The sequence below is a fragment of the Aythya ferina genome (genome assembly GCF_964211825.1).
Source record: "Aythya ferina genome assembly, chromosome: 3".
Taxonomy (NCBI): domain Eukaryota; kingdom Metazoa; phylum Chordata; class Aves; order Anseriformes; family Anatidae; genus Aythya; species Aythya ferina.
The window spans coordinates 70,744,378-70,769,656 of NC_140298.1; the positions used below are offsets into that span (position 1 = coordinate 70,744,378).

General features: G+C 49.5%; 1 protein-coding gene across 2 annotated transcripts in view; it reads left to right on the forward strand.

Annotated features, from left to right (window-relative positions):
* The window catches only part of SOBP (sine oculis binding protein homolog), a 96,256-nt gene that overhangs the window by 37,932 nt on the left and 33,045 nt on the right, over positions 1 to 25,279 (forward strand). The window contains exon 5 of one of the 2 annotated variants that reach the window (XM_084514727.1): positions 18,028 to 18,123. The exons of the other annotated variant lie outside the window; for it this stretch is intronic. Within the exon in view, the coding sequence (XP_084370853.1) occupies positions 18,028 to 18,123 (96 nt within the window). The remainder of the gene's footprint in view (positions 1 to 18,027; positions 18,124 to 25,279) is intronic. 2 annotated transcript variants of the gene reach the window in all.

The following is a 25,279-nucleotide window of genomic DNA, read 5'->3' on the forward strand; positions in this document are numbered from 1 at the left end:
GGAATGGATAAAGCATGTACTTCTGAATCATTCATGTGCAACATTTTTGAGCCGTGGAGGACACGTAGGAGAGTCTTCAGGCCTGGGTAAATAATCTGCTGCAAGACATGCAGCACACGGGGAGGAGCGCAGTGCCCGTGGGAAGAAACACACGGAGTCAGGGAGGAGGCAACGCAGGTGAGAGAAGGACAAATTGGTTGGGTTCTGTTCTTCAAGAAGTCCCTCCTGCCAGTTCACAAAGCTGGGGGACCCACAGCAGCCATCAGTTGACCTCAAGTGATGTTAACAGATTAACTATTTATTTTGGAGCAGCTGTACTCACAAGTGGGTCATTGCTGTAGGCATGGACCTGCTGGTATGAAGGATGTTGCTGGTATTCCTGATGAGAAAGGGTGTGTGTCTCTCTGCCAGATGCCCAACTCAGAGCGAGGGGAGCATTTCCCAGTGCGTGGGGATAAAAGAAGAGAGGTAGGGGAGATTCCAGATCAGGCAGATGCAGGTTGTCCTGACACCGAGGCCATTTGGACGGGACCCAGTTTCCAAAACCATATCCTATATGGCTTGGGTCATCGTTCGGGATTTATGCGAGCCAGACGGGACTCATTTGGCTGTTGCTCGTTTCTCCAAAATTCGTTTGTCCGAAGGCTCAGCGCTTTCTCCTCTCTCAGCAATGTTTCCATTAGTCTTGATTTCCTCTGCCTGTCCTCCGCCTCCTGCCACCAGCTTCTGCGTACTCACTGGGCTCTTCCCGTGTGTGCTACCTGCTCTTTGGGTCCTGCAGAACACGCCGCCAACTGGGAACTCTGCAAGAAATCAGAAAAAAAACCTTTATGAATCCCATACCCCTAAGAGCTCTTTGGGGTCTAAATCCGGACCCTTTCAAAAGCAAACCTGGGTTGGTTTCTTCAGCAGCAGGATTTTAGCCCAGGCGTCCTCGTCGAGCAGATGCAGAGCCCTGGGTGCAGGTGGCTTTGCCTTGCCTTCTGTAGGGCCAGGCGGCGATGCAGCAGGCCCGGTGAAGGAGCAGCTCTGCAGCTAGTGCCAGAGAAGATGCCGAGGACAGTAAGGAAGGGTTGTCACGAGCTACCTGTGAGCTGGCTGCCTTCTCCGGAGAGCTCATTACCCTTCATCTTTCATTACCCCGGGTTATTTGCAGGTAGCACGTTCATTACCTTGGCCGTCCCTGCGTTGCTCGTGCGTGGGTGCTGAGTCGGGCTCCTCGGGGCGCAGAGCCAGGCTTTTCTTCGCCTGTTTTCGTTTCACTGCAGCGAGCCGTGGGGCTGCAGCACGGGCGGCTTAGGAGGAATTTACTCCGCACGGGAGACCGAGCGAAACGGGGAGTTTTGACTGGTCAAATGATGTGTCACGTTAAAGAGCCTTTTGTCTCCGTTCAGGCTTTCTGAAACAAGACAAATGATGATATTTTCCTGTTAATTTCTGTTAATTTCTTTCCTTAATGAGTTTCATTAAAATCAAAGCTTCCGGAAGACTGAGCCATGACAGCTGTCTAAAGACTGTTTCGCTTGCTATGGGCTGTTTGGGCTGAATGATTATTTCAGCTTTGTGAGGGTTATTTCTTTAAATAAGAACAATGATACTCTGTTTGCGAGGAGAAGCGAGTGCTGCGAGGGATTCGGTATTGCCGGCTTGTAGCACTCAGGAATACCTGGGCAAAACACATCTCCCTCGGTCTGACACGTTCCTTAATGGTTTCGCTGACGGGTACAAAGGCAGCTCTTTCAGCTGGCAGGAGAGAGAGGGCTGAGGTTTTATTGGAGTAAATCAATTCTTCGAAAGAGAGAAGGGCTTTTTCTTTGCCGTTGCCTTGCTGCGAATGCGACCCAAGAACGAAAAATCGAGTCTTTCCCTTCTGCCATTCATCAAATATTGCTACAAGCTGCGTGCCCGATCCCGTGGTAGCATAATGGCAAAATAACTCAATTCTTTTGCATTTCCCATACTGTAAAACCTGCATTTTGCAACTGCTGCCGTTAAAAAGACCCGGCTTTTACGGCGTGGTTCAGTCTTTTTGCTGTGCTGACCCTCTTGTTTTGACACGGGAATTCGGAAGGCGAGGGGTGGGAAGATGGGACGCGTACAATAGCCCACTGCATCCAAGTCTGAACTGGACACTCACCACCTGTTTTGGCGAGCTGTTGCACTGAATTCCTCACCAGAGTTGCAGGAAACCCGGCTGGTTTGACAGAGCCCGTCTTCATGCCGTGGGGCTCAGATTTCAAGGCCCCAGTGGCAGATTTTTTGTTTTGGGAAAGGGAGCATTTTCTGAGATGAAGGGACCCTCTCCGCTTCCTAAATCCCCGCTCCCTGTTCCTAACCCTGTGCCCTTCTTGGGGCCGATTTTGTCACAGAGCCCCTGTGCGTTGGAGGACAGAGGCGAGCGACCTCTGCTTGAAATGAGGGTGCCGCAGAGATGGCACCTCCACGGCGGCTCTGCGTTGACCCAAAGACATCTTGGCCCTGTCAGACGACTGGGGAGCGACTCGATGACTTCCCACCTCGGTTATCATCCGCAGGGTAACAGCCAGGAAAGTCTGACACACAGGTTTTTATCGCCAGCGATAAAAGGGGCTCGGATGGGGTCAGGCGCTGCAGGTCTGCGAGCAGCGGGGAGCACCTGGAGGGAGCAGGAGGATGCCCCACGGCCCTGCCGAGCACCACGGTCATCAGCGCGGCTCTGGAAGGAGTGAAAATGTTTCCTTTTCGCTGGGATTTCCAAAAGCACGTGACGAAATGAAGCAACCAGTTTCCCCGAAGGAAAGCAAACAATGGGGTTTGTTTGCCTGACCTACGCTGCTTGCGCCGGGAGCCCGGGTGAGCTTGGGGGAGCGGGGTCGTGCTCGCCCTGGGCTCCAGCACTGGTTATAAATCCAGAACCCACATCGTAACTGCTCGCTGTAATGCCTTCATTACTGCTGGGACATGATGTTAATGGGAGATTTCTGCAAGAAATCATCCCCTCTTAAAACTTTCTGCTGGTGAAAAATGGATGTAAAAGACTTAGTTCTGGCTGCTGTGATTTTCTCCTCATGCTCATGTTTATGTGATCTTCCTTTTGCTTCCTTTTTTTTTTTTTTTCCTTAAAAAACCGAACCAAAACAAGACGGCCACTTTTCAGTCTGCCCCTTTATAGGCATCCAGTGCTGAAAAAGCGTGCGTTTATAAAAGTACACACACACAGTGCCTGTTTGCTAGTTCAGCCTAAGAACCCTGGATTTAGTCTCTGCTTGATCTCAAATGCTATCATTATAGAACCAGCCACATCCAAACACTTTCCCTAAGGGACGTGCTGTCCTTCCCATCAGCTGTTGGCTTGTTTTGCGCTGGGAGTTCAGGACCTGCCTCTCTGCCTTTGCTGTTTCACGAAGTTTCACAGCAGAGGCTCGCTCCCAGACCAGGAGAGTTGTCTCAGATTTGCTTAGAGCACCCAGATTTGCTTAGAAAACCCTGTGATGCAGGCTCTTCTCGGCTCCACGGCTAAAAGGAGCAGAAAAATTCCCTGCCTTTATGTCGGGGGCAGCCCATCTCCTGCATATCAGGCATGTATAAAGGAGCCGTGTGCTTTGTTATCACCGGAGGATCCCCTCGGAGGGGTGCTGAGGGTTTAGCCTCCTGCCAGAAGCAGTGGGTGTGTTTGCACGTTGATCCGAAGTCCGTGCGTTCAGCCTGGGTGGGTGAACCCGAAACACAATTATTTTGAGTGTATGTTGTGCATGGATTTCTCGCTGTCTCTCCATGATGTGAAAGCTCTTAATTGAATGTAATCCATGAAAGATTTACCCTCCTGATCAGCTTTCTCGCGGGAAGTGATTTTAACTCCTCAGATTCCAGCTGTTCCTTAAATCCACCCAGCCATCGAGCCCGTCCATTTTATTGTGAGTGTTGCACTTCTGTTTCCTGCTGAGCCCGAGACCTCGGGCCCCCTATTCTTCTGTTTTCCATACGAGTCAATCCACTGAATAACACAGGTCTTCCCTGGTGTGTGGGGAGATGAGCAAGGATGTGGGAAAAAAAGGGAAGCTGGTCTGATCTCGCTGATCCAACGAGGGTTGTTGAAAAAAAAACCCTTTTCAGCTTTGTTCTTAAAATCCTTCTGCTTCCCGCAGTGACCCTTCTGCAGCAGCCAGCACTTAATGCCCAAGAGGGCTGAGAAAGGATTCAAAAAGAAAACAAAACCGCGTAGGCTTCTGTGAGCTCCCAGGGCGTTTGACCGGCCCCAGCTACATGTGGCAGCTCCACCCTCTCTCGAAGCAGCTCGCTTGTAGCTGTAGGACGTGGAGAGTTGCCTCGAGAGTTTCCAGTTGCTTCTCACAGACAGCGGAGCTGAAGCTAGAGGCTCACACCCAGCTACAGGTAGATGCTCACGGCAAGGCTTTGGTGTGTTTTCCTCCAAAACATCTGAAGGGAAATGCCATACCTTGGCACGGCCTCTAGGTTTTGCTTCTTTTCCATCACCACGCTCTCCTTTCCGTGGCTCTGTGCTGCATTACACCTGCTATCACAATGTGTGGCTGCCCCTAGCAAGAAACTGGGGACTGGGGGGGGGTCTCCTGGAAACCAGTGGGGCTGCTGGTGGCTCTGAAGGACCTGGGTAGCAGAGCTATTCAAGCTGTAGCATCCAAGTTTGTTAACCACGTGTCCAAAGCTGGTATTTTCATTTTAAAACGTACCCTAGTTTTAATAAAGAAAATGTTAAGGGTCCCGCTGAGTGTCTAGACAAAATCATTTCCTCAGGTCTGTAATTTCCCTTCCCGCTCCTGTGTTACAGGGAAAGTGCCTGTGTAACTGGTAATACTTCAGCAAGCTCCCACTCCAGTCGTGGTGTTTTCTAGGATGCTCTTTTGTCATTGTCTGAATTCCTCTGAGCAGCTCTGCATTCCTGAGCTGGGGAGGGAAAGTTTTAAACTTCTGCTGAAAGGCACCACGAGAGTGGTGACATTTCTGGCTAATTCGTGTGTCTCTATGAGTATTGCCCAAGTTGCATTCCTTGATAACCATGCAGTCGAACCCAGAAATGCAGGAAAGGTAGAAGAAAGGAAAAATTGGAATCAGAATGAAATTGATCTCTCATAAATTGTACTCCTCATTATATTTACAGGCTTATGTTCTGAGTTGTTGAGTTTCAACAACACCAAACTCTCTCACAACACAAGTCAATGCCTGGAAAAATTGTTGTGGTGTGAACAGACACCCAGAAGGCCAGAGAAGCTGTGATCTCTTAGCTATCCAAGAGCTGTTTAATGAAAATCTTTTCCTAGAGCATGTCTAAGAAGCAAAGCTGCCCCATGTCCAGTGCCATCAGGAGGTTTGCAGGCGTGTGTTGCCCTTCCACCTCTTGGCCAACACGTAGTGTAACCAGGTGCACTGGCTGTGAGTGTGAAACTCAACCCCTGTCCCTAAAAGCCTGTCACCACTTTCAGAAACGATTTATCTACCAGTTTCTGAAAGCAGAAACAATAGCCCCAAAGGAAGCAGGAATGGCCCCAAACTCCAGCTGGAGTCAGCCTGGCAGCCCCTGCATCCCGCAGGCAAGGTTCGGGGCTCTGTCCGCCAAAGCCACCAGCTCTGCACCAGTTTCCTGAAACTATCCAAGTGTGGGAGCTTTCGTGCCGTTGCTGCTAACAGCTGGTGACCGTGTCCCCGGGGAACGGTTCGCCCTCTGTGTGGTTTCGTGTGGAGTTTTGGCCAGGGAACAGTGTGGGGACTTGTTCTGCAAAGAAGCATTTTCTTTTGTTTATGTTTCACAAATGTATTGAGTGTCTAGCATCCTGCATTGTGAGAAACAATGCACAGTTAATGGGGAGTTAATAGCCACATTTTTGGTAACGTAAAAATATCTTTTTTTTTTTTTTTTGGGGTAACATAAAATATAGCAGCTTAAAAACGATCGTATGCACGACAGCCACGTCTCCTTGCCCCTTGGCCATGCAGCAGGCAGGGAGGAGGGCCGTGGATGGGGGTGATGGCAGAGCCACGCGGTGTGCTCCCGTGGTGTGAGGCAGAGAAGCTAAACTTAGCCAGGGCTTGGATTTCGTCCTCTCCGGCATGGAGGGGAAGCACACAGATCAGCCCTGGCAGCTCATGGGTTCGTTCCTAGGGGATCAGGGAGGGAAAGCGATGTCTCCATTTATGGCTTTTGTGTCCAGGCAGCCCCTCTGCATCCTAAAAACACCGTCCCACCTTGTGTTTCCCTTCCCTCTTCTGCTTACTCACCACGTTTCCTCTCCTGACACCTACGCGCACATATGGAGTCCATCAGGAGGTAGGAAAGGAGGTTTGCTGTGGTCTCTCCTAGCTCGGTGCCGTACAGCAAGACGTACAAAATGCAAAATCCAGTAGCCGTGGACATGCAGGCCAAGCTCGTGTATCAAACCTCTCGCACGCTGGTCCCGCTGCCCTCATGGCAGGTCTGTAGGGGCCTGGTGGCTCCTCAGGGCGTGCTCGAGAGCTTGATGCTGGCCACTGCTGGAGACAAACCCGGCCCAGGGGTCCTTAGATCTGACCCAGCGTGGCTGCTCTTCCTCAGATTGAAATAAAGAGTCCCCGTTTCAAGGTTGTAGAGGGAAAAAAAAAGCCTACACAGACATCTGGCCCAACCAGAGTTTTCTACCATATGTCTCCACCACCTTCAGCCCCGAGAGCTGGGGGAGTAGGAGGCACAGGACTGAGCACAGCTTGAAGGCCACCGCGCTGGGCAAGGAAGAGAGCTGCTTCTGCGTTTGGGCTCGTGCCCACAGCCTCCCCTCATCCCTCCCTAGCATCGGAGCTGCTGTCCTAGAGCATCACAGGCCCCAGGGCAGCACCAGGCCGTGCCCCAAAGCTGGGGCTGACACCCCCTCCTCGACTGGAGCCGCTCGGCTTTTCACCACACTGCCAGGAGTTGTCAGCTTTAACTCCGGCTTTTTTTTTGGCTCGTGTCGCAACCTAATAAGTTAGAGGCCAGCTTCTCCTGTCGATGTTTTTGCTGCACAGAAGGCTCCACATTTTGTAAGCTTTTACAGCACAGCTGTGCGCGGAGATAAAACAGAATGTGTATACAGTACGGCATGCATTCAGCTGATGCACTAGATTCTTCCCACCATATGTATGGAGTGGTGTGCATTTCACTCCGATACCTCACTGCCAAAACTGCCAGAAGCAAATAAACAAATGGCGGAAGAGAGACACCATATGACGCAGTGCCAGGCACATGACCGAGGCTTTCAGAAAGAGACCCCGGCTGCTTTGAAAGGATGTGTTACAGGCCAGTTTTTTTCAGCCTCGCCTCTGCTGCGTGAAGTTTTCCGCCGCTGTACGCCGTGAAGTGTGCCAGTTGGTGGAGGACGTCGTAGATGGCCCCTTCCCGCGAGGCAGCTGATGTTTCAGCAGCTGATGTTTCAGCTCCTCGTTTCTTCGGGGCCAGTCATTCCCCGTCAGCTTTCACAAACAAGAGGAACAATGGGGGAGCACGAACGAGTCTAATTCGGGAAGGAACGCAACTGTAAAAAGACCCAACACATGCAATTAGGGTAATCAGATTAATATTAATAATAGCAACAATTCAACGATTCAGATATAAACAATGCAAGTGAGGCAAATAGTTGTTCCATCTCATTCCCCACATAAAAAAAAAAAAAGTCACCAAGTTGCATTTCACAGAATAGATGGTGAAGATGCCTGGAATAAACTGACATGCATGCTAATTACATGGTTAGACGTAATTAATTTAAATTGTAATTCTGTTCCTGAGTACCAAAAGGCAGCTCCTTGGCTTCTCTCCTTTCTGACCAGCTGAAGAAAAGCCAACGGTGGCCACTGCTGCGGTGCTCCTCTGCCAGTGGTGCCGGGCAGCACGGCCCCATGGTGCTGCCTGGTGGCCTGCAGGCTCCGTCTTCAACATCTGAGTCCGAACAGGGCTGAACATCTTTTGGGGAATATCTTGCTAGCCCTGGCCTTTGTCTAAGCTCGGCTTTGCCGGTGGGTGTGCTCAGGCACGCAGGTGCTGGCTTCACTTCAGAGAAACTTGAGGCACAGACTGAAGCAAAGGTCAAGCCCTTTTTTGTGCTTTAACATACCCGATGGCTGGATGGAGGCAGGAGAATTGGGTCTTGGATTTTGATGGGGTCAGGTATGAAATAGAAAGTTATGTCTTTTTTTTTTTTTCTTTTTTTTCAGCTAGCAGCAAAATTCAGTAGAGTATCAACGTGCTTAAAGTGTTTATTTAGAGCTGTTTCTTCGCTTGATGCTTCTCTACCTCCGCGCAGTGGTAGGAACAAGAGCATTGGTTTCCCCCAAGCCTTGCTGTCTCCTGCTGTAAGATATACTGTGTCCAAGATAAATGCCTCTACATCTCGGTTAAACAACAGGGAATTAGTGGAGCTGTACGTGGAGGATGAGAGGCCAAAGGCCGTATTTCTACAAGTTTCTCCAGGCTTTGCTTAGACATACATGTCATTTCAACCCTGCCCTAAAATGAGATACATAATTCTCTGCACTGGTGACAAAGGGTCGAGCTTTTGGCCTTACAGCCTGGGAGTAGAGGAACGCCAGGAGCACCTCACTCTGAGCATTGCAAACCCACCTGGCTGCCTCAAAGACAGCGTTTGGATGGAAGATCTGGGGGCTGCTGTGATTTTGGCAGCTCCCAGGTGCACACAGGAATGCACTAGCCCCATCTCTTTTCTTTTAAGAGGTAGGATAGCGTATTTGTACATACATGTGTATTAACAGTGCTCAGAGTTGCAAACAGAACTGCAGTCAGATAGGCACTAGGGCTTGAAGTAAACTTTTGGGAATGGAGAGCAGTGGATTCCTGTCAGCGCAGAAACCTGGACAAGGATCTACCCCCAGCTGTTCCCCGTGGAAGAAGGCAGCGAGGGGAACGGGGAAGGAAAAGGTATTTTTCAGCAGATTTCATCTTACTGTGACAGAAAGGAGAAAGCTCGGAATGGGACTTTGCAAATCCCAAGGCAAGCTGGGAAGATAAATTATAGTTGCTTGCCTGAAAAGGTCTGTGTGCTCTGAACTTATGGGCTCGAGCAGACAGTTTCCTGGTTTTAGGCATGATATATGTTACTGGAGTCCCTCCGGGTGATGGAGGGGTTGCAATAGAAAATGGAAAACACAGGCAAGTTATTTAGAAATAACTTTTTTTTTTTGCCTGTATTTGGAGCAAGCTGAGAGGTGTTTGAGTTATGTCCCGTTTGTCAGTAGGAGTGTAGCATCCTCTGTGCCCCTAACTTTAAAGAAAAGTGGAAATCCTGGAAAAGGAGGGGGCTTCCTGATTTGTCCTACATCCACCTGTCTTTGAAAGCCAAGCTTTGAGTAAAGGCCTCAGAAATGGTGGCGGGGAGGTGGGGGGAGATGTGCTGGACGTGGTGCTAGAGCCAGAGCCAGCGGGGGTGTCTGGGAGCATAATGAATGCTGCTCACCACCAGCCAGGTTTTGCCTTTGTCCTGCTCCTGACTGTCACTATCCCGCCCTTTATTGCAGCCATTCATCACCGGGAGAAAGGCTGGGAGATGATATTAAGGTTGGAGGAGATGCCATTTGTATCACAGCTTCCCCTCCTTTCTTTTCACCCTCTCCTTGCCTGTTCTCCTGCACGTGCTCCGTTCCTGTTGGGTTTTGCCCCACTCAGCAGACTGCTCACCCCTTCACCCAGCTCGCAGCTGATTGCCTTAATAAATATTACAGCCCCTCCGTTTTCACATGGGAATGGCCCAAGTGGCACGTCACTCGTAGCCGAGGCAGGGGGAGATTTCTGTGTTCACACTTCAAAAGGCCACAACAAATCCAGGAATAGGTTCCTGCCTGCCTGGCATCGATCACAGCGTCGCGTTTCTCGTCGTGGAGCAGCTTGCAGATGCCGCCGATTCAAGGGGAGGCCTTTCCCACCAGATCCGGTCGTTGTTTTGCCTTCCCCGCCTTTATTCAAAGCGCAGCGCTGTTCATACGCCACAAAGATGGGGATTAGGAAAAAGGGTTCGTGCAGAATGTGCCAGCTGCTGAAGTCTTATTGTTATCTTCTGTATCGATCAAGCCCCTGGTCTCTTAATTGGATATTGACTGTTGGGAGGCAAATAAGGCAAGCTGTCGGAGAGGGGAGGGATGGGGCGCGGGGTTTATCTTAATGGTATGTTGATCATTGCTAGTCTATAAAAGCCAGTGGGAGAGGAGTTCATTAAACCAGTCTGCAATTGCTTTAAAAAAAAAAAAATAATATGCTCGGAGTCAAGATGATTAATCATATCTGTGATACCACAATCAGAGAAAATCCGCATTGTTGCTCGGGTATTTACAACGCCGGGGCTCGAAATACGCAGATGCAGTGAAACAAATTCATTAGGGACAGCGATTTGTTTGGTCTGTGAGCCTTAGCTAACCGTCACCAACAGTCAAGGATTTTTAATTTTTATTTTTTTTTCCCCCCCTGTGTTGTGTTTGTTTTTTCTGCCTCCCCGCATCTCTGGCAGGCTGATTGGAAATGCGTGCCTGCCCTGCGCGGGAGCCTCTCCTCTCCCCTGCGCTGGGGAATCCTGGTAGGGACGGCAGCGGTGCAGAGCAATACTTGAGCTACCTGACAGGGAACCTCACAAAAGGCTCTGGAAAACGCTTTTACCCCATCAATTGTAATAAGGGAGGCACGCCAAGAGGGAGGGAAAGCTCGTCGGGAGCGATCAGCTACACCGGCGTGAGCTGCCCATTACCAAAATGGAATCTGCTGGGAAGGCTGTAGTATATTTTAATTTCTTTCCCGGCTATATTTTAGGCTGTGTATTGAATAAGTTGCAATAACTGTCAGGCAGAGTCCATTAGTGTCTCTGAATCGGGCCTGCCATGAATCAGAGGGGAGATTAGCAGGGTAGGCTCACTTTTATGAAGGTCCCACGCAGCTGTGACTTGTCGAAGAAGCGTTCAGAGGGGCAATAAACAAAGTTTATTTCGAATTATCTCAGTGTGATGCGTTCGCTGTCATATTTACTCTTTGACAATTCGGAACGGGTTATTAAAAATTTACGAGGCGGGCAGAGGTTTGTGGGCTTTGAAAAACGAGCGCTGGCCGCCGCCACCTGAACACACCTCGTACATCACCGGGAGGGCGGCGCGGTCCCGGGGAAGCCAGGAAAAGCTGCAGAAGCTGCATGCTTGGTGCTTATCCAGGAGAGAGGAAGGAAAAAGGTGCCTAAGTCTGGAATGTGAGGGGAAGAGGAGGCTTCACGGGGAGTTTGAGAGCGGAGGGGCAGCTCCCGGCTGGAGTCTGGGCCGCCTTCACCTGCTGGTGGGCCCCAGGCGCTGAGCTGCTCGCTCCTTCCACCCCTCGTGGAGCAGATTTTCCTTCCATTGCTCTTTCAGCATACACCGAAACTAAAATCCATCATCAGTTTTGGCCAAGTGTTTTCTAAATGATAGAAGAAGGGGCTATAAGCGTACAGCACTGCAAGCTGCATGAGAAGAAAATCCCAATATTTTCCCAGCAGGGTGAGGAGTCCAGCAGGAAATCAGGGTTCTGCTGCACAGGATACGAAAACAAAACTGGGGGAGAAAAAGGTGTACTGAATCCAGAAAGCTGAATCTTTCTTTTTCTTTTTTTTTTTTTCTTTTTCTTTTTGGTGCAAGTTTTGAGTGTCTTTTAAACACAGTAGGATGAAAGTTATGAGTTTAGCAGGCACCGGGGTAGCGCTGTTATTAGTATTTCCTTTTGATTCCCTTATAATATTACCTACATTATAATAGAATTTGCAGCTTGCATTTTAAATACAAACTGTGGATAATTTTGTACCACAAAATTGAGTGAAAAATGTAATACGTAAAGCTGTACCATTCTGAGGCACAGCCCTTGGAGGAAAAGCATTATTTAAAGGAAGAAAAGATCCATAAATAACTGTTTATCAGATTTGTAGGCACATTTGTTCAGAGTTTTTGGTGTGCTTCAGTTATGCAAGAAAATGAACGTGACATTCTTCGGTTGCTTTGACAAGGATAATTTCAGAAACGCTGCCCTATCATTCCACAAATTGGCACCTCCTCCTTCTTTGTCATAATGCATTTTTCTGGGGCAGCTTTCCTCAGCAAAACTGCCTGTTTCCCAGGAGTTTTCACACCTGTTCAGAAAGGGACAACGAGGAGGAGTGGGATGGATTTAGGTAGGAGAGCAGCTTCGACCTGGCGACCATTTATTTTTCAAGTCAGAGAGCATTTCTTGAGTCAGCACGGTGGAGGAGGCTGCAGGGTGTTCGGAGTGATTCAGTTTCTCCCGTTTTAATCACACGAGCCAGATCCCTGCTTCCCTCAGCCGTTTCCACACCGAACCTTTTCCTAGCTGTGTGGATGTAAAACGCCTTTCTAACCCAGTCTGCCGTCAGTGCTGTTGTGTCCAGACTTTGCATGTGCTTTTGGTAGCCGTAGAAATTCAGTGGCAACTAAAATTTGAGCAAAGGCTGGAGTCTGGGTCCAGGTTCAGCACCGTCCATCATGGACATACCACAGGAAAGCATCAGCAGCTCTTTCCAAGAGACAGGCAGACCAAAGGGTCTCATTTCTTGTTGAGGATGCCTTCAGGGAGTTGAACCCCAGGCTCTGCTCTTGGACGGCCTCTTTGCAGGGCCATCTCCCTTCCTCCTCTGCGGTGATGCAGCTTTGCTTGCTCTGCAGGGGACTGCCTGCGGGCTCCCAGTCCTGATGCTGATGCTGCTCCTCTCGCCTCTGCTCGCTGGTGTCTCCCTCCAGGGTAGGCGAGACCTTGGCTCCCGGCTTAAATAGCGGCGCTGAGGCTGTGGGAGAGGAGCAGCGAAAGAAGCTGGCCAAAGCCCTCCTGGTTTCCTTCCGTGCACTTAATAAAGAAGTTACAAGAGGGCACGTTCACAATTTCTTTTTAACTTTGTAGATCACCTCCAGCAGACAGATTGTCTCGTGGACCACTTCCCCTCCCCTTGGCGATCAGATGACATTCCTGCGGTGGCTACAGCAGTTGCTTACATGGAAAAATAACATTAGGAAAGTATTTAATGTATTTTTAGCTGTCTTTAAATGCATTTTAGCAGCTGGAAACAAGGGGAGCTAGTACCACATGACCTGCAGGCTCTCCAGAGGCCACCCCCGAGTGCTCAGAGAGCAGGGAGCCCCCGGGCTGGGGAGCAGTGAGTAGCGTGGGCACCCCTTGCCTGGGCAAAGAAATCACAGCCGTGGGGGTTAGGGGGCAGAGAGCAAGCTAATGGTCTCTGCTCACTCCAAAGCTCTGCGATTCGGGAAAATCCCAAAGTCCTTGCAAGGAGCAAACCTCCTGTAGAATATCAAAAGGGGCTTCCCCAAGGGAAGGGCTCGCTCCCTGCGGTGTCCTCTCCACGGTGTGCTCCTGGCCAGGCTCCGCTCCTGACCCTGGGCTGCCACCAAGCCCCAGGCCAGGCCAGAGCAAGTACGTTAACATTTCTGGAAAGAAAATGCTCAACAGATGGAAGCTGAGTACTATTTTTACCGTTGCTGGTGCAGCAAATGCAGGGACCATGTCAATTGATTATGTGGGACAGCAGCAGCCCACGGGAACTAGAATTTCAAGGATTAGGGTCTCCCCGAGGATTGCTGCGGCTTGCAGCGAGATGTCTTTGGAGGAGGAGGAATTCCTCGCCCCTCTGGCAAGGGATAACCTCTGTGGGGAGAACAAACCGGGCTTTCTGCCCCCATCTGAGGGGGCAGCCTCCCAGGACAAGTATTAGGGGCGATGTGAACTTCCTCCGCTCATCGCAACGGGCTGCAAGCCTTGCAGGAGCTGTCTGCACTTTGGTAGCAGCGGTGTTTTGACTTTCCCAGCTTTTTTTGTCCTCCCGGAGATGCTCAGCTAATACGTCTGGGGGTGACCGTCACATGATTCACCCGTTTTAAAGGACATTTTGGGAAATTAGGTGGCAATTTTATACTGAGTAAGCAGCCTAATATTCTGTCGCTCTGCATTACTCAATTGGCCGTCGCTCCAAGAAATTAGATGTTAGGTGGTTTCGGTTAAGTGGCATCAAACTTTTTGTGGACTGAGCAGAAGGATTTCATGGCAAAAGCATTGTCCCGTTTTAATGAAAGCTTCGCATTAACAAGTTCCATCTTGATAAATTATTCTGTTCAGCCTGCCTTGTGACTTACGCTCTCTGAAGATCCCGCCCTTAATATTAAAATGCAAGCACAGATTTCCTCTCCCAGTACTAAGGCTGTGTGAAAAGCCACTGAAGCTAAGAAATCCCCTGTCTGGATCAAGATAATTTTTCTCTGAGAAGGAGAAACAAATATCCATGCTGAAATTGAAGCACTGTGGAGAGGAGGAAATTCTGCTGTAGATTGTTCTTCCTCCTTCTTGTTAAAAAAAGAAATCTCGACTTAATATATAGTCTGTTTCCAAACTACAGGCATCTTTCACAAATATAGGCTGCTTGGCTTAGGAACAGATAGCACAGTTTGTGTAGCCAAAGATAGTTGTCATGATGCACTTATTAATGAGTACACATATCTCTGAACATCAAATGCTGTGCTATTTTCAGAGAGGTCCTTTCAGATCGCTCTTTCTGTTCTTTTTCAAATTATTTTTCCTTACCCTTCCTGCCATCTTCCTTCAAAGCTCGGGGGCAGGAAACAGCAAGGGAAGGGACCTGGGAGAGGAGATGTGCTCATCCATCCTGTTTCCCCAAGTCAGGAGCTACGCCGTGCATGTCATTCCTGACAGATGTTCGCCTAATCTGCTCTTAAAAACCTCCCGTGATGGGCCTTTGACAGCCTCCTTAGGCAATCTACTCCGGAGCTTTGCTGTACCTATCATTAAGAAGGGTTTCCTGATATCTAACCTGCAATTAAAGGCCGTGATTTCCTGTGCTACCCGTCATCACGCTGACCCTGCAGTCAAGCCAGCTCCACCAAGGCAGCTGTAGATCTTCCCTGCCATCAGCACTCCCTGGGTAACGTGCTCTCCTCTGCCAGAAGTCCCTGGCGTGGCGGTGGCCAGGTTTCCCTCTCGGATCCTACCCAGCTGGCCAGCTCAGGCTATCGAAGGGGGAGACCTGAAGTCCCAGGAGAGGCACTGCCACAGAAAAGTTGCAGCAGATGTCTGGTGATAAAACTTCGAGTGCTTACTGTGGGCTCCCAGGGCTCAGAATAAGTCCTAAAACCTTTTTTCTCCTGAAACAAAACGTGCCGTGAGAGCAGTCGTACCATACATTGCATACATGCAATCAATTGCAGGGAGCGCTTTGGGCGTGCAATTTTTGATGAGAGCATTTCTGTAACAATTGAGGAGTTGAAAAGCACTTAAAAAATCACAGAGATGACAGGTTAGGCTTAGATTTTTTCCCCCCGGTTGCTTCCTTTTAAACCAACTACGTCCCACGGCGGTGGGGCCTGCTGGAGAAGCTGTAGGTGCCAGTGTGCAGGGGGGCTGAGGCAGGTGCTTGCTGGCGTGCAGCAGTGATTGAGGGCGAGCCAGTACAGATACAGGCATATCGCAATATTGCAATGACAAGATAAACTCCGAGCCACTCATAACACGCTTCCAACAGCGCTGAACGTTGTAAGAGTCTTTCCTCCTACAAATTATTTACAACGGGAAGATGGTGGTGATGAATTCCTGTAAGGCAACAGGGGAAATAATTCTGACGGCTGAGGACAGGTATTTTTTACCACGGAAAGGAGCTAGCTGAGTATACGTTTGCTGCCTGAGTAAATGATGATAGCAGTATGCAGCTAAACTGGTTTTAAGACGAAGAAATTTTGGTGGCATCCAGAGTTAAATGACACGAGGGTGGGTAAGCAGGGAGCGCGTTGCTGTCAGCAGACCTCAGCTAGCCTTTGTTTAACCAGCAATTTTGGCAAGCGGGTCAAGGTCAGCGGGGCTTTGTCTCTGTATTTTGACACGTGCACCGCAAACACCCCGATATCCATTTCACGTTGTGAGGTGCCTGCGCCGACACCGTGCCCCCGGGACAGGCTGCGACGTGCAGCCCAGCGCGTGCACGACATCTACCGCAGTGCCAAGGTAGGATTTTGGGAGCCTGGGGGCACTGACAGCATCCCTGCCCCACGTAGGGTCCTGCCTGTCCCCTGTCACCTGGCCACGTGCAGGTTTTTCTTCCTCCACGAGCATTTTTGCGGGGCTGGCAGCTGCCTTTCTGTCTGCGCAAGGCATTGCTGAGCCGCTCGTCCCCCCGTTGAGTTGTAGGGTGCTTGGAAGGGCTTCAGCGAGCTGGCCGTGTTCCTTCGCTCAGGAGAGAAAAAGGACAAAATTTGTTTGCAAAATGAGCTTTTTAATTATTTTTTATTATCATTTTTCATGAAACAGTTTTGGATTGGGTGTTCCACGCAGTATGGGAGGTGGCCTTATCGCGTGGGAGAGGTCTCAGCTTCAGGCTAACAACTAGAAGAATACATTTCTGCCTTTGTCCATAGAAAAGGGATTTCAGGTGCTCGGGAACGCTCTGCCTCTTCTTTGTGGTTCGAAGGCAGAATATTTAAACATTTCCCACCCTGCAGCCACTGAGGCAGTGAAAGACAAAACCCACAAGCTGCTCTGATAGGCACATAACAAGCTGCCTGCTTCTTGTACGAACACACAGGTGTAGGTGCCACTTGAAATACACTTTCGGAGAAGCTTGGTGCTTTTAAAAATCGCATTATCTCTGGCGTGCAGAGTTTGGTAACTCCCCAGGATGGTCGAGCAGAGGCCCGAGGCACAGTTGGTGTTAGTCGATGAGGTCTAATGGCGTCGCGTCTTCCCCAACACCCCCCAGCGCCGCCAGCCCGCTGCTCCCCTTCCCCAGCCCTGCTCTAGAGGAGCCTCTCTGGGGGCAAACAAGCGCGAGGTGCAAAATATCTTCCACAAATGCCAACGCTAAAAACGTCCCCGCGCCGGGAGTGTGACACACGGCGAGAGGCAGCCGCGTGAGGCGGGGACGGGTCGGCAGCGCTGAGGCCTAGGTCCCCACACGTCACCCTCACCACAGGGCCCCCCGCCATGTCCCCTCCTTGTCACCCCCTCTCCCAGCCCTCCGTCCTCCTCCCCCCCAGCTCGTCGGGGCTTATTTAAATAAGCAGGCTGGCAGGGAGCCAGGATCTCATCATTTTAATGCAGTGTAAAAAAGGGAACGCGCATAATTATATGCGAGCCATATGCGAGGGAGACAGCTCAGCTGCGAAATTTCGGGGAGGCTGCGAGAGGGAGAGAGCGAGCAGGCAGGGATCAGATGAGACGGAGCGGAACAGAGTGCAAGTGTCACCCAAATGAACAGTGTAATGAGCGCGCTGCCGACACTCCTCCTCTCACCCACGGCTCCCTTTCGCTTCAGCCCGAAACCAGAGAGCGCCGCAGACGAGGAGGCAAATGCCGTCTGCAGGCAGTGGTGCTAATGGGCTCTGTTAATGTCTCCATTTAAACTTCGGCTTTCTTAATTAATGGTGCAGCTCCAAATAAGCAGGAACTTTTCATGCATCTTCGTAATTAAGTATTTTTACCGCCTCTGATTGAAGGATCGCTGCTCTTGCTAGATGATTGCTCCTTTCAGGACTTCGCTTAAGCACGGAGGGGGAGTCCATTGATCTCCACTAGTGTTACATGTAAACCATGAAGTATGAAAACTTACTTTTTTTTTTTTTTTTGGCCTTGATGTTAAACTGAAAAATACATTCTCTAGGGATTGCTTACGCATGTCAAAAAGTTTGAACGAGTACGTATGTAATGTAATCCTGAAAAATGCAATGGAGTGTATTGAAACCCTGAAGTTACTCACGGTTTCCAGCTCACATATTTCATTTGGGGGTTGTCTTTTGTTGTTCTAATTATTACACTGCAATGCATTTGCATGTTCAACCTACGCTGGGTAAGAAAGCAGCACCCCAAGTTCTTGTATCTAAGAGGGGTACTGCGTATTTAAGCAAACTCTTTAATAATGTTGTATTTGGGGATTCCCGTCTGTTTTAATGATCTGAGCTGTTATGCTTTTAGCTATTTTTTTTTTCCTTCCATTATTTGTAAGTCCCTAAATAGGCCATTATATTTCCCTTCAGGCTAGAGATGAAGATGGACATGCTGAAAATTTTCCCCAGCAGCACTATGCTAAGGAAACTCCAAGACTTGCCTTCAAGAATAACTGCGAACTACTTGTAAGAATAACATACTTACAACAAGTCTAGATTGTTACTTTAGCACAGTGAAAACCGTTTTCTTTTTTTCTGAAAGGCTTTTGTTCATTATGACATACATTATGAAATATTACAGTTTTTTTTTCTTTTTTTTTTCCTTTTTTTTTTTTTTTTTTTTTTTTTTCCTGTTTAGCATTGTCATGCTAGTTCTGGTATCCGTGAACAATAATTTTAAGATCTCAAATTGCTTGAAAATCTCGTGTGTTTGATGACAGAACGTGAGCGGCCTTGTGGCCCTGCCTGGCTGGGCACGGTGCATGGGGGCGAGCTGGGTCGGGGGTGGCTGGGAGAGCCTCCGAGGACCCCCAGACCCCTGGAAACCCTCCGAGATCCCTCAGACCCTCCAGTCCCCTCGCCCCCATCCACCTCCCGGCTCTGCATCGCCTCGGGCGCCTGTGGCTGTGCAGGGCTGGCAGGCAGCGCTCCCGTAGGGCTCAGCTCTTCCTCCACCTCCCAGCCCTCTCCTCGCCTCTCCTCTGCTGCGGGGAAAGAGCGAAAGCCAGGAAAGCACTGACAGGGAGCCTGGAGTGTTTACGAGCCGAAGGAGAGCCGATATCAGCTGCAAAAGGATCTCTGTTCCAAGGCAGGGTTAATTCGCTGTTCATTTTAGCATTTGCAGCTAGGCAAGATTAAAAGCAAGCAGGAATGCCTATTATATTTCTATTAAATGAATCTGTTGGGACCTAATGTTCTTGATTAGCTTGCGAAAATGAGTGCTCCACGATGAGTTTTTCTGTTTACCTAAAGTAAACAGAGACTGAATTGCAATATATTTAAAAGAGATTCACGCACTGCGCTTGAAAATGGAGTCTTAGATGAAGCGGTAGGTCTCTCCCTCACACTCGCCTTTCTTCTTGGCCGCACCTAAGTAAAATGTGTCACTTGGCTAACTGGAAACATTTGCAGAGAACTGTAACGCTGGGTTAGATTTTGGAACAACCCACAGCGCCTTTTTTCTAATTTTAATGCTCGGGAGGGGGGTGGTGGTGGCAGAGTAAGCTGCACTCCCACCGCACCGAAACCCGCGCCCGCCTCCCCTGCAGCAAACATGGGACTAAACGCCAGCCTTGGCCCAGGGGGGATGTCCAGGGGAGCTGAGCCCCTGAGCTGGCGTGACCCAGAATGGGAACCAGCTCTGAGATTACTGAACTTTGTGAGGGATGCCCAGACTCTGCTGTCCCTTTGAGACAGGCTTGGCACTTGTACTGGGGGACCATAGGCTGATGTACCCCCCAGAGCATCCCTGGTGCTGGGCCATCCCCCACTGGGTCGTGACAGAGTATTTAGAGCCAGATGTGTCACTCGGAAGGGTCAAGAGGTTCCCCGTGTAGTTCCCCAGACCAAAAGGGATTTGAGTTGGACTCGATGACCTTGAGGTCTCTTCCAACCTAGAAAATTCTGTGATTCTGTGATTCTGTGACCCAGTCTTGCTTCCTCTTGAATCCTTTGCGAAGTTCCTGTTGGTTTCAGGGGCAGCAGGGTTGCGTCCTAAGGCGAGGACACGAGGCAAACACAAAAAGGGATTCCCCGCTGTAGTCACAATTACTGTGCCAAGCAAGTGGAGCGGTTTCTTCAAGGCCAGGCTTAATTACTGTGCCCCAGCTCAGGCCAGGTCTGAGGAACCATCGCAGCCCACCACGTGCCCCTGAGGACAGCAGGGCTCTCAGTGCTGCAGGAGTTCAGGGCTAGGGTCGTGAGACAACACAACGGCATGTATACAAAATAAGAAATGTATTATTTTGACTGAAAATCTGCTTTATCTTTAGTGCAAGCTATCAAAGAACCAATTAACCCCCCTTGTACTGTTAAAATCAAGCATTCTTTCGGTGCCCAGTTAATTATTCCTCCATCAGTATGCATGTAAGTTGCTGCATTGTTATAGCGCTTCTGTGCCTGGCAAAAGCTCAAATCATCCAAGTTAGTCTTTCATGTGCTTTTTTGGACAAGTTTCAGTTCTTGTTTAAGGAAGTAATAAAAGCAATTTGTCATAGCTCTATTTTTCCTATGCGATTGGAAACAAAATTGGCAGGGATGGAACCTGTGCTCAATTCGCATGCGGGGAGGAAAAAAAAATAGACAAATGATGAGTATATACCTCTGCTGTCTTTAAAGGTGTATTTTAGGAGTTTTCAGTGAATATCCAATGCTGGGCTGTGATGTGGCTTTGGTGGGGGGGATCTGGTGTTATTATTTGTTGAAGATGCTCCATGTTTCACAGCGAGGTAGTGGTTTGCCTTCTGTATTTGCACTTTTTTGGAAACAATGCTATGTTAACATGTGCTTGAGAGTCAAATGAATTGCACAGGAACTGGTCAGTAAGACGGTGTCTTTCTCCTGAAGGCTAGTTGGTATTCCTGTGTTCTCACTAGCAGCTATCTCCTCGGGTGGGGAGAGGGAAAAAATACGAAGGAAAGGAGTGGGGACAGCTGCTTCCTCTAGAAAACATTTTTCCAGTGCTAATACCTTACCCAGGCTCTACCAGTGCAAGGCAGATGCTGACTTCTTGCTGTTGGAGGAGCGGATAGCTGAGATTTTGGAAGGAAAGAGAAACTGAAACTCGTTTGTGCTTCGGAGAACCAGGAAATCCTTGGAGTTTTCTTAGCGCAGCCAAGAGCAAGTGCAGTGATAGCCTGTCAGGTGAGCTGGGAAGCCGAGGCTCAGAAGTGCTTTCTTTGCTTTAGGGTTGAGCTGCCATTTTCCAGCAGGGCTTGCTCCAGCGAGCGCGGGCTGGGGAGATGCTCGTGCTCCGGGGGCGCTGCCAGGAGGGATGCAGGGGCCGGGCGCTGCTGGCTCTGCACGCCAGGAGCCGAGCTACACGGGCTGCATGCTAATAGCCTGGGTCACGGGCAGCAGCGAGAGCTTTAACTCCTCACGACTTGGAGGGATTTGAAAGCGCAGCAGCCCACGGTATTGCAGGCTGTGTGCTTTCTTCCTTGCTCGTACCTCGGAGGAGGAGGTGCTTTGGGTAGAGAGGTGCTGCTCAGCCATGTGCTTTGTTTTGAGACAGAGAGAGATGAAATGGGAAGAAGAACGAGTTACAGTTTGGGCAAAATAACCCCGAGTGCTTACGGTGGTTGTGCGCGTGAGGAGAAGCAGAGACAATTCAAGGTTTTGGTTGGCACAGAAAGCCATTGTGCGGCTATGGGATTAGGCGAGGGTATTCACGCCCCGTGTTAAATCCAGATATGTCCTGTGCCACGCTGGGTGTTGCAGAGCACGGAAGGCAAAAGCGGATGAGATGCTCCAGTCATTGAGGACATAAAATTTCCCCTGTGAGCTTTTCAGCGGCTTTGAGGATCCCGTTTTCTTAAGGTTAGCTACCCGTGATAAATACTGGGAACTGCATAATACAAAATTTCTTTTTAAAGAGCCGGGCCAGCGTGCTGTTCTGGCCAGCCATCCACCCTACTGCCGTAGGCGCTGCTTCAGGATTGTAATTTCTTATTCCACGAGTGGCTGGAAGCTTTCCTTTTAGGCCCATCTCTTCGCTTCCACGCGGCAGAGGCAGAATTTCGTCCTCTGGAAGCTGATTGTAAAAGAGCAGTGCAGGCCAGCGCACAGTGGATGTGGGCAGAGAGAAGGGATTAGCTGCTGAGAAAGGGCAGGCTGGGATGAAAAGGCCGCTGAAAAGACCGCAGCCCCAGCCCCAGCCAGCTGAAATTCCTCAGCCATTGCCTAGAGAAAGGGAAAATCCATCTGGCACCTACCCAGGTTAGTCAGGGCAGGAAGAGCCATGCTTGGGTGCCTTTTAACAAAAGTGGGAAAGAAAAAAAAAAAAGAAAACAACCAGCGGCTCGTCCTTCCCCCCTCCTGGCTGCCCAGAATATGGAGTCAAGGTTTCGGAGCGGCGCGCTGCTGGGTGAGCGCAGGAGGGCCTGATGGGTTAAGGAAATGAAACGCCAGGTTGCTTTCCAGATCATTTGTTTATGGAGATGAGCCGAGCACCACCCACCACTCTGGGATTAGATGTAAAGCAAGCGAACAAGAAAACAAAATATAAACACCCTGAAAAAAAAAAAAAATAATAAAAAAATTTCCAGGCCCACACCCAGCCGCGACCCGTGGTTTTGCTGCAGTAAAAGCGTGGCCTTTTTTTCTCTGAAATCAAAAAGTGTGCTCCTAGCAGTTCTGCTCGGGGAGGATAAATTTGGGACTCCAGTGCGCGACGAGCTAGGAGATAGTCCTGGTGTTTGGAGGCTGTTCTGTAAAAGACACAAAATGAGACATGCTTATCCCCTCGCTTCCCCTTCCCCCCTTTTTGTTGCCCTAGCGGAGAGAGGAGCAAAAGCAGAGCCCACCTGGGGTAGCTCTCCCTTCTGCTTTCAGGTTCAAGCCAGCAGAGGGAGAGGGAGAGCACCTCCTCGGCCTCAACTCCTCAGCCTCATCCAAGGCTGGGACACCGGGGCTTTCTGCCCGCAGCCCCACGGCTCACAGGGCCCTGGGGACACCTCCAGCCTTCAAGGCACGTCCCCACTTGGGACATTTTCCAGCCAGGTGGCGTCGTCACACGAGGATGTGACACTTGGCGCTGGGTGAGCACGAGCTTGGCTGTCCTCAGCAGGAGGCAGCCTGCTAGTTTTTGACATTAGCATTATTATTATTTCAAAAAAACAAATAAGAAACACGCATTTGTTAAAAAGGCAAATAATTAAAACCCCATTACTGCTCCAGTTCTGTCATCTTCCTTCCCAGAACCAGCACTAGATATTTTACTAATAAATGTGCAATTATTGGTGACCTCGGAATCATTTCTCCACCCTTAATTTCTCCTCGCTGCAACGCTGTGTTTTATTGCTCTGTTTTTACTTTTCGCTTTACTCCTTGCTTTCCTCATTTGCTGTGTTCACTGAAGTTATAATTTTCATATTAAGCATGTTCTCATTGAAAAACTGCTTTCTCAAAAATGATTTTAAAGGAACACCAATCTTCTTATTGGCTGGGAATTTGGACAATTAAGAAGTTAAGAAACTGTTAGCTGAAAATGCGTTTTAGTAGGCTATTTTTTTTTAATAATGATTGCAATAAATTTTAAGGTAAAAATGCTTGAAAAAAAAAAAAAAAGTTAGCTCTCCCCCCACCCAAACCTCTATAAAACTGGAAAAAAAAAAAAACATGGGTTTGTATCTCTTGGAAAGAAAACGAGCTGTGAATCGGAGCCTTGCTTTATGAAACTGGCATTCAGAGCCGATTTAAATAAAATTCAGACAGTTTTTATAGAACGCTAAAGAATAAAGATTTGCCTTGTTCCAAGAGGAAGGGAAGTGCGGTGAAATAAAATTCATCGCATTTCCTTCCACCTAAACTGGACATAAAGTTCCCACAGTCGCCCCCCGGAGCTGGATTGTTTTCCTTTTGGGGTGTGTGCGGAAGGGGCAGACGGCTCCGCAGAGGAGATGCCAGGGGGCAGCCTGGGAGCCCTGCACTCCTGGAGCACCAGGGTCAGACCCCAAAACCAGCTCCTGGTCCTGGGCCTTGCTGCCTCCATCACAGGGGTGCAGTGAGAATGGGGTTTGTAAGGTCCGAGAAGATACCATATGGGTTGGGGGAGCGCCTGTCAGGCTGCAGTTGGCTTCTGCCTCGTGTTGCTGGCTACGTTGCCCTCCACGTTAAAAAGGACAAGAGTTTGAAGTGTCACCACTTCGCCAGCCTTCAAGTGAAGGGAGCAAACGTGAGACAGCGGGGTTTTGACAATCAGGAGCCAACACTTTTTAGCTCTCAGAATTAAGGCCCAGCCCGTGGCTGAGCACTCCGAGGAGAGCCTGTCCGCAAGGAGTGTCCCTCCTGTCATTTTTACGTCTGTGACGTGTTGTGGTGCGCCAGTGACATGTCTTCACTGTGTTGCTTTCAGGATGGGGGGAAAAAAAAATCCCCAAATATAAATCCTGCATTTTATTACAGAAGTTAATACCAATAATTACTTAAAATTTAATGAATTTCAGTTCGCACTTAATTGCTTTTGAGTAGTTCACTTAACTTATTAAAAAGAAGCAAGGACACACTCATTTAATGAGCAGCAGAAGCCTTGGCCTAGCATCTGCCTACATTCTCTTTTCAATTAATCAATTATAGTCCAATGGTGTGTAATTACACATTAAGAAAGTTATTGGATATCTCAGCATGGCTGTCCCAGGGGGCTCATGAATACACTAATATAACACACCTGTAATGACCTGTTCTCAGATCTGCAAATTGCTCCCATTTCTCTCTCTCTCTCTCTCTCTCATCGCTAAATGAAGATGAGAGCAATTACCATTAACTTTTTGAGTCACATCTAGTCAATGAGAGAGAGAAGAAAAAAATAAAAGAGCCCTACCAGCATTCGTAATAAATCTGCCTCTTGGTGCTGGGTGGGGGTGCCATGGGTGGGAGGAAGAGGCAAAATGCGTCTGCTCACATCCAGGAATAATTCACCCGGCGTGCTCGGGCTCGGGGCAGACTCCGGAGCTGATCCCTATGCAGAGGCTCCAAGCCCGAGCCTAGCAACTAAGCCGTGTTGCTGTTGTGCCCGGGGTTTTTTTGCGAGCGCTCGAAAGAACAAAATTGACTATGTAGTGGCACAAAGGCTGCGCCCGGGCGAGGGGCTGCGCTCGCCGCCGCTCCCTTATTAATGCATAACAAATGAAAGGCAGGAGAGGCTCCGCATCTGCATAATGAAGCCTGACAGATTCTCAATTGGCGGTGGAGTCAGCTGAAGGGCCCAAAAACACGCCGTGGAAGCGAGCCTGTGATGGCTCCATAAGTCAAACCGGGGGGTGATATCTGTCAGTGTTTTTATCCATGTTGTCTCGCACAGCGTGATTTCGCTGCGCTGCTGTGGCTCCCTCCGAGAGGCGGTGTCTGCTTCCCTGCACGAAGCGTTCTTGTTCCTGCTTTCATTGCGAGCTGGGGATCTTTCAGGTGGGTGTAGATGCAGATTAACACACGGCAGTACCTCGAGCACAGCTGTTCCTGGCACACGGGGTCCGTTTTGCTGGTAGCGATCTGAATTCAGATCATTTCGTTGCTGCACGCCTGGCACCACACTGGTATCAGCGCCTGCGGTGAAACCTTCATCGTGCTGGAGGCTGCATCCCTTTTTAGGATGGTGGCCTTGCTGTAGGTGTCCCACAGGGTGTCA